The sequence below is a fragment of the Leucoraja erinacea genome, chromosome 6 (genome assembly GCF_028641065.1).
Source record: "Leucoraja erinacea ecotype New England chromosome 6, Leri_hhj_1, whole genome shotgun sequence".
In the NCBI taxonomy this organism is placed as follows: Eukaryota; Metazoa; Chordata; class Chondrichthyes; order Rajiformes; family Rajidae; genus Leucoraja; species Leucoraja erinaceus.
Window position 1 is genome coordinate 44,236,512 of NC_073382.1, and position 17,733 is coordinate 44,254,244.

The 17,733-nt window shown below is 43.3% G+C and overlaps 1 protein-coding gene across 4 annotated transcripts in view; it reads left to right on the plus strand.

Moving 5' to 3' along the window:
* LOC129698026 (stAR-related lipid transfer protein 13-like) overlaps positions 1-16,435 on the plus strand; it is a 314,800-nt gene extending 298,365 nt beyond the window's left edge. For all 4 annotated transcript variants that reach the window (XM_055636844.1, XM_055636845.1, XM_055636847.1 and 1 more), the window contains 8 exons: positions 1,200-1,359; positions 3,554-3,752; positions 6,046-6,256; positions 7,776-7,890; positions 10,346-10,567; positions 11,736-11,953; positions 13,444-13,620; positions 14,643-16,435. In XM_055636844.1, the coding sequence (XP_055492819.1) occupies positions 1,200-1,359; positions 3,554-3,752; positions 6,046-6,256; positions 7,776-7,890; positions 10,346-10,567; positions 11,736-11,953; positions 13,444-13,620; positions 14,643-14,760 (1,420 nt within the window). In that variant the 3' untranslated portion in view covers positions 14,761-16,435. The remainder of the gene's footprint in view (positions 1-1,199; positions 1,360-3,553; positions 3,753-6,045; positions 6,257-7,775; positions 7,891-10,345; positions 10,568-11,735; positions 11,954-13,443; positions 13,621-14,642) is intronic.
* The last annotated feature ends 1,298 nt before the right edge of the window (positions 16,436-17,733 follow it).

Genomic DNA, 17,733 nt, shown 5'->3' on the forward strand with positions numbered 1-17,733 from the left:
TTTGTAACGCTTCTCGGATGATTCTATGAATATGCACCTGATTAATTTTTCCACGATTGGTCATAACAGCCTGGTGCTGAACTAGAAAGGAATTTTACACACAGTACACTTTGGAGTTAAGCACTTTCAAATTACTTCAGGGCTCCATGACAACCACAGTTGGCTGGGGAATGCTTTAAACAAAATTAAGTCGTGCATTCATTATTTTTAATGAAAATAATTTGTTTTGATGTGGATTTTACAAACAACGTCACATTTAATGTTGTAGAATCGTACAGCACGGAAACAAACTCTTTGGCCCAACTTGTCCATGCCGACCAAGGTGCCACATCTAAGTTTAGACCCATTTGGCCCTAAATCTTTTCATCTCCATGTACAAAATAGGGCCGGAAAATGAAACTATTTGGGTGAATCAGAACAGGAAATGTTTGGTCCATTTTCTAATTCCCTGAAGGGGAGATCTTTCCTATTCATGTACCTGTCCAAGTGTCATTTAAATGTTGTTATAGTACCTGCCTCAACACCACCTATGGCAGCTCGTTTCATATACCCACCACCCTCTGCGTGACAAAGATGTCCTTCGGGTACCTATTAAATCTTCCCTGTAGGCAACTGCATTCAATTGTACTTTTAGGTTGGGTTTATATTATTTACCGAGGTACATTGAAAAGGTTTGTTTTGCATGCTATACAATTGCATCTGATAATACTGTAAAATATAGTTCTCAGCATTGTAGCGCACTAGTTCCATTGACTGTAGAGGGTTCGTAGGGCTACGTATTGTGCATTGTTTCTCTGTGTGAAGTCTGCAGTGTAAGGGATTGATATGTAGGGCAATCACATTGATAGATACAGTACTGAAACAGGCCCTTCAGCCCACCGAGTCTTTGCTGACCATCATGCTAGTTCACAACTAGTTCGCACTAGTTCTACGTTATCCCACTCACAACCATTCCCTGCACATTAGGAGCAATTTACAGAGTTCAATTAACCTACAAACATGCACGTCTTTGGGATATGGGAGGAAACCGGCGCACCGGAGGAAATCCACGTGATCAACGGCAGAACGCATAAACTCAACGCAGACAGCACCCGCGGTCAAGACCTATTCCGGGTCTCTGGCGCCATGTGCCTCGGTGGCACTACCAGCTGTGCTACCATGCTCCCTTTGTGCAAGTAACGTGCAATGATTTCTTGCAGGTCTGTGCCAAAGTTCATGAAGAGGATGAAGGTGCCCGACTACAAAGACAAGAATGTGTTTGGTGTGCCTTTGATAGTTCATGTACAGAGGACAGGACAGCCTCTCCCACAGAGCATTCAACAAGCCATGCGTTATCTCAGGAGTCAATGCCTGGATCAGGTACATGAATGAATGCTCTGAAACAGATAAGATCACGTACCTTTCATCAATGATATGAAAATCTCTCATTAATTGTCCCATTTTACGTTTTTGTGCTTCATAATCTATAGGGTTAGGTTTATTATTGTCATGTGTACCATGGTACAGTGAAATGCTTTGTTCAGCAAGCAATCCAAGCAGATCAGATAATACTGTACATGGATTCAATCGTCAAACTCAAGTAGAACATAGAGCAGTACAGCATAAGAATAGGCCCTTTGGCCCACCTTGTCTTTGACGAACATGATGCCAAGAGCCTCCTTAGTTTAGTTTATTGTTACGTGTACCGAGGGACAGCGAAAAGCTTTTTTGTCACGTGCTTTCCAGTCAGCGGATAGACTATACATGATTACAATCAAGCTGTCCACAGTGTATAGATAAAGGAACAATGTTTAGTGCAAGATGAAGTTCAGTAAAGTCCATTTAAAGATTGATATAAAGATTTAAAAGAGTGGAGCGATTGTAATGAATGATTGCAGATCCACTTCTGGGACCAGCATGCAAAGAGTCACCTGGCTTGGACGGCATGTATCTACCTGCACAAAATCCATTTTGCCTCCCTTCCTTCCTTCTATCTACATGCCTTTCCAAAAGCTTCTAAAATGTCGCTATCAGATCTGCCTCCAACAACAACCCTGGCAGCGGGTTCCAGGCACTTACCACCCACCTGCTGTGTTAAAAAAAAAAAAAAAGGAAGTTGCCTTGCACACCTCCTTTAAACCTTGCCCCTCTCACCTTAAATGCTATGCACCTTAAAGCTAAGTTCAATATGTAGAGCAAAGTGCAAGATACAGAGTACAAAATATAGTTCTCAGTATTAACCATATAACAATTACAGCACGGAGACAGGCCATCTCGGCCCTACAAGTCCGTGCTGAACAACTTTTTTCCCTTAGTCCCCCCTGCCTGCACTCATTCCATAACCCTCCATTCCCTTCTCATCCATATGCCTATCCAATTTATTTTTAAATGATACCAATGAACCTGCCGCCACCACTTCCACTGGAAGCTCATTCCACACCGCTACCACTCTCTGAGTAAAGAAGTTCCCCCTCATGTTACCCCTAAACTTCTGTCCCTTAATTCTGAAGTCATGTCCTCTTGTTTGAATCTTCCCTATTCTCAAAGGGAAAAGCTTGTCCACATCAACTCTGTCTATCCCTCTCATCATTTTAAAGACCTCTATCAAATCCCCCCTTAACCTTCTGCGCTCCAGAGAATAAAGACCTAACTTATTCAACCTATCTCTGTAACTTAGTTGTTGAAACCCAGGCGACATTCTAGTAAATCTCCTCTGTACTCTCTCTATTTTGTTGACATCCTTCCTATAATTGGGCGACCAAAATTGTACACCATACTCCAGATTTGGTCTCACCAATGCCTTGTACAATTTTAACATTACATCCCAGCTTCTATTCTATTGTAGTGCACCAGTTCCATACTTAGCCAGTGTGTGTGTATGGCTAATTTTCATGCGTTAGCCAGTTTGCTAATGTGGGTTTTGAGACGACACCCTAGGTCAGGATCGAATCTGGGTCTCTGGCGCTGTTCATAAGTTATAGGAGCAGAGTTAGGTCATTCAGCCCATCAGGTCTACTCTGCCATTCAATCTTGGTTGATCTAGGAAGATTGTTCCCGATGTTGGGGAAATCCAGGACAAGGGGTCACGGTTTAAGGATAAAGGGGAAATCCTTTAGGACCGAGATGAGAAAAACATTTTTCACTATATTTAAGAGGGAGTTAGATGTGGCCCTTGTGGCTAAAGGGACCAGGGGGTATGGAGAGAAGGCAGGTAGAGGATACTGAGTTGGATGATCAGCCATGATCATATTGAATGGCGGTGCAGGCTCGAAGTGCCGAATGGCCTACTCCTGCACCTATTTTCTATGTTTCTATCTATCTTTTCCTCTCAACCCCATTCTCCTGCTTTCTCCCCATAAACCCAGACTAATCAGGAATCTGTCAATCTTCACCTTAAAAATGACTTGGCCTACACAGCCGTCTTTGGCAATGAATTCGATGTGAGGTAGTGGCTCTACCACTGTGGTACCCTGATTTAATAATTGTGTGATCTTGTTTTGGCCTTATCTGTTAGTCAACATCTTTAAGTAGTGCTTTTCTTTATCCACATTTTCATATGTTTATACCATTGTAGGTGGGTCTCTTCAGGAAATCTGGAGCCAAATCCCGAATTCAGGCACTTCGGCAGATGAACGAGGCTTCACCGGATAATGTCAACTATGAAGATCAGTGCCCGTATGATGTGGCTGACATGCTGAAGCAGTTCTTCCGCGATCTTCCCGATCCTCTGCTGACCAGCAAACTCGGGGAAACCTTTCTTCACATTTATCAGTGTAAGCATCCCATTTACTGATGACAGGGCTTGATCAAACATTCTGTAGCTCAAATCTTGATTCATATTCTTTGGAGTTGAACCTACGTGTTTCAAGAAGGTGTAGAGTAATTAACAATGATAGAGTACAAAACACCAACATTAATTTGTGTAAAGCTAAACTGCAAACATTTTTCACAAACACAGCACAGTGGCGCAGGTGGTATTGACTTTTACCATAGACTTTAGAAATGCAGCGTGGAAATGGGCCCTTCTGCCCAACGGGATACACTAGGGATAATGTACAATTTACAGAAGCCAATTAACCTTCAAACCTATACATCTTTGGAGTGTGGGAGGAAACCGGAGCACCCAGAGGAAACACAGGGAAAATGTACAAACTCCGTATAGACAGGACCCATAGTCAAGACCGAGCCCAGGTCTCTGGCACTATGTGCTGGAGTACTCAGCTGATCAGGCATCACCTCTGGATGGGTAGACAAAAAATGCTGGAGAAACTCAGTGGGTGAGGCAGCATCTGTGGAGAGAAGGAATTGGCGACGTTTCGGGTCGAGATCCTTCTACAGACTGATGATTTTACAGTGGAGTGGACAAAATGTTTAAGGAAGAACTGCAGATGCTGGAACTGTAGTCCGCAGAACTGCTGTCCAAAGAAGGGTCTCGACCCGAAATGTCGCCAATTTCTTCTCTCCATAGATGCTGCCTCACCCGCTGAGTTAGGTCAATGTCTCTGGATAGGTGATGTTTTGGGTCGGGACCTTTCAGAGTCTAGGTCTGCAGTACATCTCGAACAGTGTGGTGAAATGATGGGCTCCACCCTTGTTCAACGTTCAGTAAAGAACGATCCTCATTGAAGAATATGATCCCTGCCTCAATTTATACCATTATCCTGATGTAACATAAACAGACCATGTTCTCCAGAGATGCAGTTCTTTCGGCACGGGATATTGATAGGGGACGATCAACCATGATCACAATGAATGGCGGTGCTGGCTCGAAGGCCCGAATGGCCACCTCCTGCACCTATTTTCTATGTTTTCTATGGTGCTGCCTGACCTGCTGAGTTACCTGAGCACTTTGTTTTCTTTTGTATACCAGCATCTGCAATTTCGTGTGTCTACAAGGCACAGAAGCTTCTTATTATTAACAACGCCTTCATCAATCACATATTGATCCCCAACGCCCACCTCGGTCTCTCCATGACCTCCGTGACATTTGACTTGCAGCTATTGTAGAGTTGGCACAGGGTTTATAAACAACCAAACTTCTGCTGCAAAACCTGCCCATCAAATTTATGTGACCCTTCATAAAGAGCTGACCCCAGAGTTCGGATCGAGGCAGCCCACTGCATCTATGTGCTTTTACAAGTGAGCTGTAACATAGGGAGGCACAATGGCGCGGCGCCAGAGATCATGGTTCGATCCCGACCGCAGGGAATGTCTGCGAGGTGTTACATATTCTCCCTGTGACTTTCCTGTGTGAATTTCCTTCAGTTTCCTCCCACATCCCAACGACATGGGGGTGTGTAGATTATTTGGACTTTAAAATTACCCCTGGTGTGTAGGGAGTGGATGAGAAAGTGGGACAACAAAGAATTTGTGTCAATGGGTAGACTCGAGGAACTGCTGATGCTGGATCTTGAGTCGAACACAAGTGGTGGAATAACTTACTGGGTCAGCCAGCATCTGTGGAGGACATGGAAGGGTGACATTTAGGGCCGGGGAATTTAGTCTGAAGAAGGGTCCCAAACTGAAATATCGCCATCCATGTCCTCCACAGATGCTGCCTGACTTGCTGAGTTACTCCAGCACTTTGTCTGGTGTGAACCAGCATGGACACAGTGGGTCGAAGGGCCTGTTTTCATGCTGTATCTTTCAATCAAACACCAGGACTCTGTTCCTTGGAGCATGGGAGGATGAGTGGTGATCTTATAGAGGTGTACAAAATCATGAGAGGAATCGAGGTTAGACGCACAGAGTCTCTTGCCCCGAATCGGGGAATTGAGAACCAGTGGCCATAGGTTTCAGATGGGGGGCGGGGAAGATTTAATTGATGCAGTTAGTTAGGAGTTAGTTGATGCAGATATTATCGCAACGTTTAATAAATATTTGGACAGATACATGGATATGATATGTTTAGGGAGATATGGGCAGGTGGGACAAGTGTAGATGGGACATGTTGGTCGGTGTGGCCGGTTTCCACACTGCATGACTCTATGACTATGACTCAAACAGATTTTGTTCTTCTCAAGCAGTCTTTCTTCTCTAACAATGTCTGTTGGCTTTGCCGTGCAGATGTCCCCAGGGAGCAGCGGCTCCAGGCGGTGCAGGCTGCCAGCATGCTGATGGCCGATGAAAACCGTGAGGTCCTGCAGACACTTCTCTGTTTCCTCAGCGACGTTACGTCCGTAACTGAAAACCAAATGACTGCCATGAACCTTGCCGTCTGCCTTGCTCCTTCCCTCTTCCACCTCAACTTGCTAAAGAAAGGATGCGCCTCGCCAAGGTAGGCCTCTCACATCCTGGATGCCACAAGTAAAATCGGAAATTAGGCATTTACATGCAGTTACTTTTTCCGCAGTTTAATAACAGCGATTGGGGCTAGATATTCTTTCACCCAGTGAGCTCCAGAGGGACATGTAATTAATGGTCTGATCTTAAGCAGGAATTGCAGGGTGTATAGATTTGTTCCATGTGTTTCCTATGCATCGTGAATATGGCACAGCAGTCAGCAGGGATGCATATTGATATCAAGGGCAATACAATGCATATATTGATGCCACTCGGGCATGCATTGCCTGCGAGCACCATACACCACTCGCGCAGAAGCAAGAAACTGTCAATCAAAGTCTTCTTTTGCATTATAGAGTTAAGGAGTCATACAGCACGTAAACCAGCCCTTTGGCCCAACTTGCCCATGCCAACCAAAATGCCCCATCTAACCAAGTCCCATTTGCCCACGATTGGTCCATATCCTTCCAAACTTTTCCTATCCATTTACCTGTCCCAATGTTATTGTACCTGCCTCAACCACCTCCTCTGTCAGCTCGTTCCATGTACCCGCCATCTGTTATCTTGCTGTAAAATCCAACACATTGATCCTCTGGCAGGCATGTCCAATGGGATGCGTGCCTCAACCTGTGCCCCCTTCCAACCACCCTGAGATTCAACTGTCCCCTATCCCACCCCTTCTTATACTTCCAACAATCACACACCTGAGTAAAACAGCCATGTTATATAGGGAGAAAGAACACAAAGTGCTGGAGTAACTCAGTTGGTCAGGCATCATCTTTGGAGAATGTTGAGTTCCTCCACATTTGGTCAAGGTTCCAGCATCTGCAGTTCTTTGTGTGTGCATTATATAGGGATGTGCAAGCAAACTGCTTTAACACCTAGTTCTCAAAATTTCATGCAATTAATGTTTGGGAATCATTGCTACATTTCACAACAGTTTAATTTCCTTGGGTGGTTTTGCTCGTTAATCCCTGCACAGGCAAATAGGCAGGTTGGACGAAAATACTTGTCAGGGTAAATTAATGTAATGTGTTGGAAGTAGTAGACACAAGGAACTGCAGACGCTAGTTTACCAAAAAAGTAGACCAGTTCTGGAGTGGGTCAGGTAGTATCTCTGGAGAACATGGATAGGTGACATTGGTTGACCCATAATGCCGCCTAATCATTGTCTCCAGAGATGCTGCCTGATCCGTTGAGTTACTCCAGCACGTTGTCTGTTGGAACTAGCAGCCTTGTCTTGGTAAATTGGTACCTTTTTGTAATTTATTTTATGAGTTGGGATATAAAATAGCTCTATCATCCTCACTTCTAATACTATAGCAGCGTCTGACACCCACAAATCATTCTCCACAATTAGCTAATTAGTCTGACGCTGCCTGAGTGACTTACTGAGTAAAAACCAGAAGGCCCCCTAATTGGCAAACAATATTTTTAGGTGTTCTTTGTGTGTGCCTAATCTTTTCCGGTTATCTTTGATTGAGAGCTAACTTGTCCCTGTTTGATTGTAATAGGGTAATGCAGCGCAAGTATGCAACAGGGAAACCTGATCAGAAAGATTTGAACGAAAACTTGGCAGCAACTCAGGGCTTGGCACAGATGATTGCAGAGTGCAACAAAATTTTCCAGGTGAGTTGGTTCTCAGTCCCTAAACTGAAGAATGTTAAATCTGTGACACTTTGGAGAATAAATGTTGATGACAGTTATCTTGAATGACTTACATAATTAATATACAAGTGACGTAAAGTGCTGGAGGAATTCAGGCAGCATCTCTGGAGAACATGGATAGGTAATGTTTCTGGTCAGGTCCTTTTGACTGAAAAGTCACCTAGACATGTTCTCCCAGAATTACTGTTACACCAACACTTTGTGTCCTTTTTTGGTAAACTAGCATCTGCAATTCCTTGTTTCTACCATCAATGTTATAAAGGTTTAGGTTTATTATTATTGTGTGTGCTGGAGTACAAAGCCTTGTTTTGCATGATAACTAGTCAAATAAAATCTAACATATTGCAAATATTCCAAACTCTTTACTAACCTTTAACTGTTGACTGATTTCAGCCAATGGCATTGAATCCTTTGAGGCATGGACTATTATGGTGGATGGGGCACATAATGGACTTTAAGATATTGCAAATTAGCTAACTAGAAAAGATTCAAAGTGCTGGAGTAGCTCAGCAGGTCAAGCAGCAGCTCTGGAGAACATGGATAGGTGACGTTTCGGGTCAGTTTGAAGAAAGATCCCACCCTGCAAAGTAGCTTCTTCATTTTTTCCAGAGATGCTGACTGACCCCATGAGTTCCTCCAGCACTTTGTATCTTTTTTTCAAACCAATATCTACAGTTCCTTGCGCCTTACTAGAAAACGCTATTGTGTATAGACTTAAAGCGAGCACAGCAGATGGAATGCAGAATATTCTTTAGAGGAGAAAAGCTGAAAGAATTTGCACTCCGTATCTGAGGAAGGATGTGCTGGCATTGGAGAGGGTCCAGAGGAGGTTTATGAGAATGATCCACGGATCATTAGGTTAACATAGGAGGAGCATCTGATGGGCTCGTACTCTCTGGAGTTTAGAAGGATGAGGGGCAAAATATTGAAACCTACTGAGTAATGTAAGGCCTAGATAGAGTGGATGTGGAGAGGATGTTTCCAGTAATGGGAGAGTCTAGGACCAGAGGGCACAGTATCAGAATAAAGGGATATACTTTTAGAGTGGAGATGAGGAAGAATTTATTTCACCATAAGGTGGTGAATCTGTGGAATCCATTGCCACAGACTGCTGTGGAAGCCAAATAATTGGATATTTTTAAAGCGGTTCCTAGGTTCTTGATTAGTAAGGATGTCAAAGGTTACGGGGAGAAGGCAGGAGAATGGGGTTAAGAGGGAAAAGTAGTTCAGCCACGGCCTAATTCTGCTTCTTTATGATATTAGTGTTCAGAATGTTCTGATGTGTCTTAGTTTAGTTTATTGTTTATTGTCACGTGTACAGAGGTACCGTGAATAGCTTTTTTTGTTTAGTATCTAATCCAATTAGCGGAAAGACTATACATGATCCCAATCGAGCCGTGGATAGTGTATAAAAAAAGGATAAAGGGTATAATATTTAGTGAACAATGAGGTCTAGTAAAGTCTGATTAAAGATAGTCTGAGGGTATCCAAAGAGGTCGATGGTAACTCGGGACTGCTCCCTAATTGGTGATAGGATGGCTCAGTTGCTTGATACACAAATCAGTGAATGTTATTATATGGTTCAATAATAAGTAAGGAAGTACGCAGTATAATGCAAGAGGATGTGAATCTGAGAATTGAACGATGTTGCTCCAATTACGTGGACCTCTGGAGAAACAGTACGCTTGCGATGAAGGATATTCAAGCAAGGTTCACCCGATTAAATCTTGGATTAGGGAATTTGTTCATTGAGGACAGATTAGGTAGACACCAGGTCCATACACCTGAATAACGAGAACTGGATTCATAGAAAACTGAAGAAGGGTCTCGACCCGAAACGTCGCCTATTTCCTTCGCTCCACAGATGCTGCCTCAACCGCTGAGTTTCTCCAGCAATTTTGTCTACCTTTGATTTTCCAGCATCTGCAGTTCCTTCTTAAACAGCAGAGGAACAGGCTCTTTGGCCCACAATGTCCGTGCTAAACACGATGCCAGATTCAAGTTAAACTAACGATGTAGGAACAGGAACGTGCAGATTCTGGTCTACAAAGAAAGACACAAAGTGCCTGAGTAATAACGTGTCAGGCAACATCCCTGTCTTTTTTTCTGCCCCAAGTTAAACTAATCTCCTCTGACTGCACATGATTTACAACGCTCCATATCTTGCACATCCATGTTTCATTCAAACATGTAATCCTAGGGCTATTACAGATCCATCACAAATTTTCTAACATCCTTAGTTCCAGACCATTTCTGGTTTATCCATTTTGTCGGATCAATAGAGATCACTGCCTCAACTACCTCTTCCGGCAGCTTGTTCCATACACCCACCCCCCTTTGTGTAGAAAATTACCCCTCGGATTTCTATTGAATCTTTTCCCCTTCGCCTTAAACCTATGTCCTCTTCTTGGAATAGATCCCTCAGGATGTGATGACACAATCACGGAACTCCTACATTGAAGCTGATGCACACCCTTTGACTCTGGAGGAACTGGGCAAGCACCTGGAAGATGAAGGGGCAAACTACCAGACGTACCTGGAGAATCTAATACAGAACCTTCACAAAGAAGCCAGGGAGAAATTTAAAGGCTGGATTTCGTGTCCATGCCTTGACAACATTGAACTTGCTTATAAGAAGGTATGTAAATTCTTCAATTAATTTCAATAATTTTTTGATTGTGTAAATACCTTTTTGACACCTGGTAGCGGGAGAGACCCTGGTTCGATCCTGACCTCGGGTGCTGTCCGTGTGGGGTTTGCACGTTCTTCCTGTGACTGCGCAGGTTTCCTCCAGGTGCTCCAGGATCCTCCCACATCCTAAAGACGTGCAGGTTTGTAGTTCAATTGGCCTCTGTAAATTGCCCCTAGGATATGGGGCGTGGATAACATAAAACTAGTATGAACAGGTGATCGACACTTAGTGTGTAATCGATGGGCCTAAGGGTCTATTTCCATGTTGTATCTCTAAACTAAACTAAACTTTTCATATATTCGGAGTCTCAATACTTTCAATAGCGTTATACTCAGCAGTGTTAGCACATGTTTTTAAATACCACATCCTTACCAATCATGTGGCCCGTGGGGTGACATTCCATCCCTTGTTTGAGGTGTGTCCCCACCGGAATCTGCCTCTCAATGTCCAGCAGCGGAAGGACCTGAGTCTGTGGTCCTCACCCATAAATTGGCAATTGCTCAGTCAGTGCATTGGAATGTCTCAAGGTAGAAGCAAGGAACCACTGTTGCTGTGTTACAAAAACTGACACAACGTGCAGGAGTAACTCATCAGGTCAGGGAGCATCTCTGAAGAACAAGGATAGGTGCGGCTTTCTGTCAGGATCCTTCTTCAGACTGATTGTTGGCATGGAGTTTAAGATGCCTTTGGACAGGCACATGGAAGTGCAAGGAATAGAGGATATGGATCACATCCAGGCAGATGAGAGTTTAACGGCATCATGTTCAGCACAAACATTGTGAGCTGAAGAGCCCATTCCTGTTCTCTACTATTCTATGTTCGATCTTCTTGAGTGTTCACAAAGTGCTGGAGGAACTCATCGGATCAGGCAGCATCTGTGAAGGGAATGAATTGAAGAGTTGCGAATTGTGAAGCCAGAGGAAAGAATATGGGGTGGGTGGAGGGGGGGGGGGAAGAGGGGAATTTTGATGAAGGGTCCTGACCCGAAACGTCACCCATCCATGTTCTCCAGAGCTGCTGCTTGACCCACTGAGTTACTGCAGCACTTTGTGTCTCATTGGACTGTCTCCCTGCGTGTATGTAAGTAATGCATCGGTGTGTTTCCTCTGCACAGGTTGGTGACGGTCACCCTCTCCGCCTGTGGAAGGTGTCGATTGAGGTGGAGGCTCCCCCCTCGGTCGTGTTAAGCCGGGTGCTGAGAGAGCGGCACCTTTGGGACGATGACCTCCTCCAGTGGAAGATCATCGAGAGCCTGGACAAGCAGACAGAAGTCTTCCAGTATGTCCTGAACAGCATGGCCCCTCATCCCAGCAGAGACTTTGTCACTCTGAGGTGAGCTTTCAATATAAAAGCGCTTGCCAGACATTAGCCTATGAAAATGAGTCATGCACCAATAATGTATCTCCAGTTGCAATATTACGTGATGGATTGTACAGGGTGTTGGTGAGACCACACCTGGAGTATTGCGTACAGTTTTGGTCTCCTAATCTGAGGAAGGACATTCTTGCCATAGAGGGAGTACAGAAAAGGTTCACCAGACTGATTCCTGGGATGTCAGGACTTTCATATGAAGAAAGTCCGGATAGACTCGGCTTCTACTCGCTAGAATTTAGAAGATTGAGGGGGGATCTTATAGAAACATACAAAATTCTTAAGGGGTTGGACAGGCTAGATGCAGGAAGATTGTTCCCGATGTTGGGGAAGTCCAGAACAAGGGGTCACAGTTTAAGGATAAAGGGGAAATCTTTTAGGATCGAGATGAGAAAAACATTTTTCACACAGCGAGTGGTGAATCTCTGGAATTCTCTGCCACAGAATGTAGTTGAGGCCAGTTCATTGGCTATATTTAAGAGGGGGTTAGATGTGGCCCTTGTGGCTAAATGGATCAGGGGGTATGGAGAGAAGGCAGGTACAGGATACTGAGTTGGATGATCAGCCATGATCATATTGAATGGCGGTGCAGGCTCGAAGGGCCGAATGGCCTACTCCTGCACCTATTTTCTATGTTTCTAACCCATAAGGAAAACTTAAAAGTAAGAACAATCTGAACATTTCTATCATAGGTGCAAACTAGACAATATCACACAGCTTGCATTGTATGCAGTGGTTTAGTTTTCCAACTTCAAATCAAAGAATAGTTTAGCTTGGAGATGCAGTGTTGGAACTGGCCTTTCGGCCCACTGAGTCCGTACTGATCAGCCATCATCTGTAAACTAGTTCTATGCTACCTACTAAGGACAATTTTCAGAAGCCAATTAACCTACACATCTGCACTTGTTTGGAATGTGGGAGGAAACCAGAGCAACTGGAGAAAACCTAAGCGGTCACAGGGAGAATGTAGAAACTCTTGGGTACATGGATATGCAGGGCATGGAGGGGTAAGGACCATGTGCAGGCAGATGAGGTTATTTTAACCTAGTCATCATGTTTGACATAGACATTGTAGGCCAAAAAGTCTGTACCTGTGCTGTAATGTTTTGTGTTCTATGGATGGTGGTGATAGGGAACGAGTTGCCTGAGGAGGTGGGTGAGGCAGGTACTATCACAGCTTTTAAAAGGTACGTCAATGGGCCTGTTTCCACGTTAAATTAAAATAAACTAAATACCCCACTTGTTACCTGTTCTAACACTATAGATAAGTTTAGGTAACACCAGGCAGTAACAGAGGGGAAAACCCGTGGCACAGGCGTTGATGAATATTCCTGGGTAGCTACCTTCGCTGCTATGTTTTGCCAAGACTTCAAGTTTCAGGCCTCTCATTCTACTTTTTTACATTTGATTAAGAAGGGAATAACCTTCCTCATCTCTGATTTTTGTTTCAGAACGTGGCGGACGGATTTACCGAAAGGAACCAGTGCCCTGGTAGCCATCTCTATAGAGCATGACGAGGCACCCCTGGTGGGCGGAGTGCAGGCCATGGTCATGGACAGTCAGTGTCTGATTGAGCCATGTGGCTCTGGGAAATCCAGAATGACTCAAATCAGCCGAGTTGATCTGAGGTAAATAAAATCCTAAGCTCATGGTGTTTTTAATACGTGTTTTACACATTGTACCTTTACTACTTCAACAAATGGCCAGTAACGTTTTGGGACTATGCTTTGTCCTTGAAAAGCTACCAATTTATTTACAGTTTGGACAGGTACATGGATAGGATAGGTTTAGAGGGATAAGGGCCAAACTTGGGCAGGTGGGACTAGTGTAGATAGGGCATCTAGGTCAGCATGGGCAAATTGGGCCGAAGGGCCTGTTTCAATGCTGTATGACTGACTCTAAAATAGTAAGACACGATCAAAGAATCAGATACTAACAGCTGAAAACGAGAGTTCATTGAGTTACACAGCACAGAAACAGCTGGTAGACATTTTGCGTCACAGCGCCAGAGACCCGGGTTCGATCCTGTCCTCGGGTGCTGTCTGTATGGAGTTTGCACATTCTCCCAGTGACCGCGTGGGTTTCCTCCAGATGCTGCGGTTTCCTCCCATGGGTTTGGAGGTTAGTTGGCTTTTGTAAGTTGCCCCTAGTGTGTCGGCTCAAATGACAATAAACAGTATTGCATTGTAGGGTAGAATTAGTATGCAGGTGATCGATGGTTAGTGTGTACACGGTGGGCCGAAGGAACTAGCCTAAACTAAACGCTTCTGAAGAAGGACCCCATCAGTCTGAAGAATGGTCCCGACCTGAAACATCACCAGTCCATGTTCTCCAGAGATGCTGCCAGACCCACTGAGTTACTCATGTACTCTGTGTTCCACACAAGATTCTGGCATCTGCAGTTCCTTGTGTGTACTGCATGCTCTATGCCCAGATGTGAATGCACACTTATCTCAGATTGCTGATGTCCATTCGCACTGATATCCAAAAATCTGATGAAATATCTCGACCCGAAACGTGGCCTAACCATGTCCTCCAGCGATGTTGAGTTACTCCAGCAGATTGTGTTATTTTGTGTGTAAACCAGCATCTACAGTTCTTTGTTTCTGCATCTAAAAGTATGTGTGTGTGCGTGTGTTTTGTTTTAAAGGGGTCGGACTCCAGAATGGTACAACAAAGCCTTTGGATATCTCTGCGCCGCAGACGTTGCTCGAATTAGGAACTCATTTCAACCTATCAATGCCGAAGGGCCAGAAACCAAGATCTGAAAAGGCGAAGACTCCGGGAGGAAAATGGATGTCATTTGACAGGATACGTACACACGGAAATGGAGAAAGGGACCATGAAGTGATTCACACTAATGGTGGATCGTCTGGTGAATAGATTTGTAAAATTATCCCGTATCAAGCGACTTGCCTGCTAGAAATCTCGCAGTGCTATACGGTTGCCATGGTATTCCTCGGGATTATTGACACAGTGGTGTTGAACTACATTGTATGTGGTGAACGTGCCAACATCGCCTCTTTGTCTGTGATTCAAGCTCTTAAAATCCCTGAGCCCGTTGCTGAATCAGTTTCTAAAAGATCACGCCAACCAGAGCTGTTAGGAAAGCTATTGTTTCAACATTTCTTTTTCGTTTTTAATTTATCCATGTGGGCACAGTGGGCTCTAGGTCGAGGACGTTGTAATGGGGCTCCTGAATAATAAAATCCACTAAACTACACACAATTTTAATCTGTGCCTTGCACAGCTTTGAGGAATAAATGCTTCTGAGAAGCATTTTCATTTATATAGATATATGTGTATAATAAAATATATATATATATATATATATGTAGATAATAAAGATATCTATGAAGAATAAGCATAAATATATATAAAACTGTATCCAGATTTTAAGTCTTTAACAATCAGCTGTTGTGCTGGCTAATGAGCTGATGTTCCTGTCATTATGAACCCAATATCTTGCCATTGAATTTGATGCAGCTTTTTCTGTACATGCCTGATGTGAGGCCAATTTGGTTGTGACCTTTATCAAGGTCAGATTTGCATTTGATACGTTGCCGTTGACTACCTGTCATGAAAATAGTCTGAAGAAGGGTCCTGACCCGAAATGTCGCCTATCCAGATTCTCCAGAGATGCTGCCTGACCCGCTGAGTTACTCCAGCACTTTTGTGTTCTTCAGAACCATCAACAGACCTAGAAGTAATGTGCATGTACAAATAGAGTAGACTGTTTCACTAAGTCCCTCCTTTCCAATATGCTGCACGGACGCATGCACACACACACACACACACACACACACACACACACACACACACACACACACACCTAAATGCACACACATATAAATACACACATATATAAATACACACGTATTTATATATATATGCGTGCGCGCACATTTTTATAAGTATGCACACACGCATTTATATTGGAAGCTTGTTAAGAACATTCCTGGGGAGGATATAGTATTGATTATATTCCATAATTTTACTGGGCATGTTTTAAAAACACATTATAATTTTCCTGATATTTTCCTACGCAATATTCAAGGTGCAGTTGCTCTTAAATGATTGTGAAGAAATTTGTCATGTACGTGTATAATCCGTCATGAGTGTAGTCACTTTATATGCGCATGTGTCAAGTAAATATACCTTCATTTGTACATGGCCATATTGTAAACATAGTATTATATCACTGATTGGGATTCAGAATGACAAGGAATTTTATTTAAAGATGTAACTATTTATACCTCATTTTTACCTCATTTGCTGGAATTTTTTTGTTGACTGTAAATATGATATCTAATATTTGGAGTGAGAAATTCTGATACAGTTTAAAAAAAAGTGTGTGGTTAATGTTTTCATTGTTTCTTGTACAAAATGTATTTTTCTTTGTCATATTATGAAATGCACTAATAAAGATTACATCATAAGTAAGTGGTTCGTGGATGTAAGGAAGATGTTTACTGGGGAGATACATTAGCTGAGATCCCTTTTTGATACTGTCTTCAAATGCCCCGTGACGCAAATTGTCGCTTAACTTGTCTTATGTTCGTTATTATATACTAGAGGGCATAGTTTTAATGTGAGGGGGACAACATTTGAACGACGTGTGGGGCCATTTTTTTTTTTTTTTAAGAGAGTGGTGGGTTCCTGTAACGTGCTGCCGGTGGGATGGTGGAAGCAGATTCGATAAAGTGTTTAAGGGGCCTATGGATAGGCACATGGGAATTGAGGGATATGGATACAAGGTATTTTCTACTTGCACATCTTGGCAACTCATGATGCCAAGAGTTGGTCAGCACAGACGTTGTGGGCCAAATGGCCATTTCTTGTGCTGTACAGTTCTAGGTTCCATGTATATTATAAATTCAGCTTCAGCTAGGATGGAAATAAATGGGGAAAAGAAAGAATACAAGGTAAAAGGTGAAGTAGGCGACTTGGGCAAGGAGTGTGAGGAGATAGTCGGAAGACGATGATTGATGTACATTTGATGTACACTTAGAAAGTGAAGCAATGGGAAAAGCATGTCTAAAATGGTAGATAGGAAGCAAGTCACTGATCAGATGTTCTCGGTCATTCAACACAAAGTGCTGGAGCAACTCAGTGAGTCAGGCAGCATCCCTGGTGATAGGTGATATTTCAGAACAGGACCCTTTATCAGCAGTCTGGTGAAAGGTCCTGACCAGAAACGTCACCTATGAATATCCTCCAGAAATGCTGCCTGTCCTGCTCCAGCACTTTGAGTTCAACACAAGATTCCAGCATCTGCAATTCCTTGTGTCTCCTGTTCCCTGCCATTAGTGGCTTCTCTTCCAATTAGACTGTTACAGAAGGAAGCAAAACTTTAAAAAAAAAACAAAGGACTGAAGAGAAAAAAACTGATCTGAAAGGTTGCATTAGAACATAGAGTAGTGCAGCACAACAAGAGACCCAATGTCTGTACCAAACATCAGTTCAGTTTAGTTTTAGTAGTTTGTCACATGTACAGTGAAAGGCTTTTTTTGCATGCTATCCAGTCAGCAGAAAGACAATCCATGATTAAAATTGAGCACTTTACAGTGTATAGATACATGATAGAGGAATAACAGTTAGTGCAAGGTAAAGCCAGCATAGTCTGATCAAGGATAGTCTGAAGGTCACCAAAGAGGTAGATAGTAGTTCCGCACTGCTCTCTGGTTGCGGTAGGATGATTCAGTTGCCTGATAACAGCTGGGAAGAAACTGTCCCTGAAT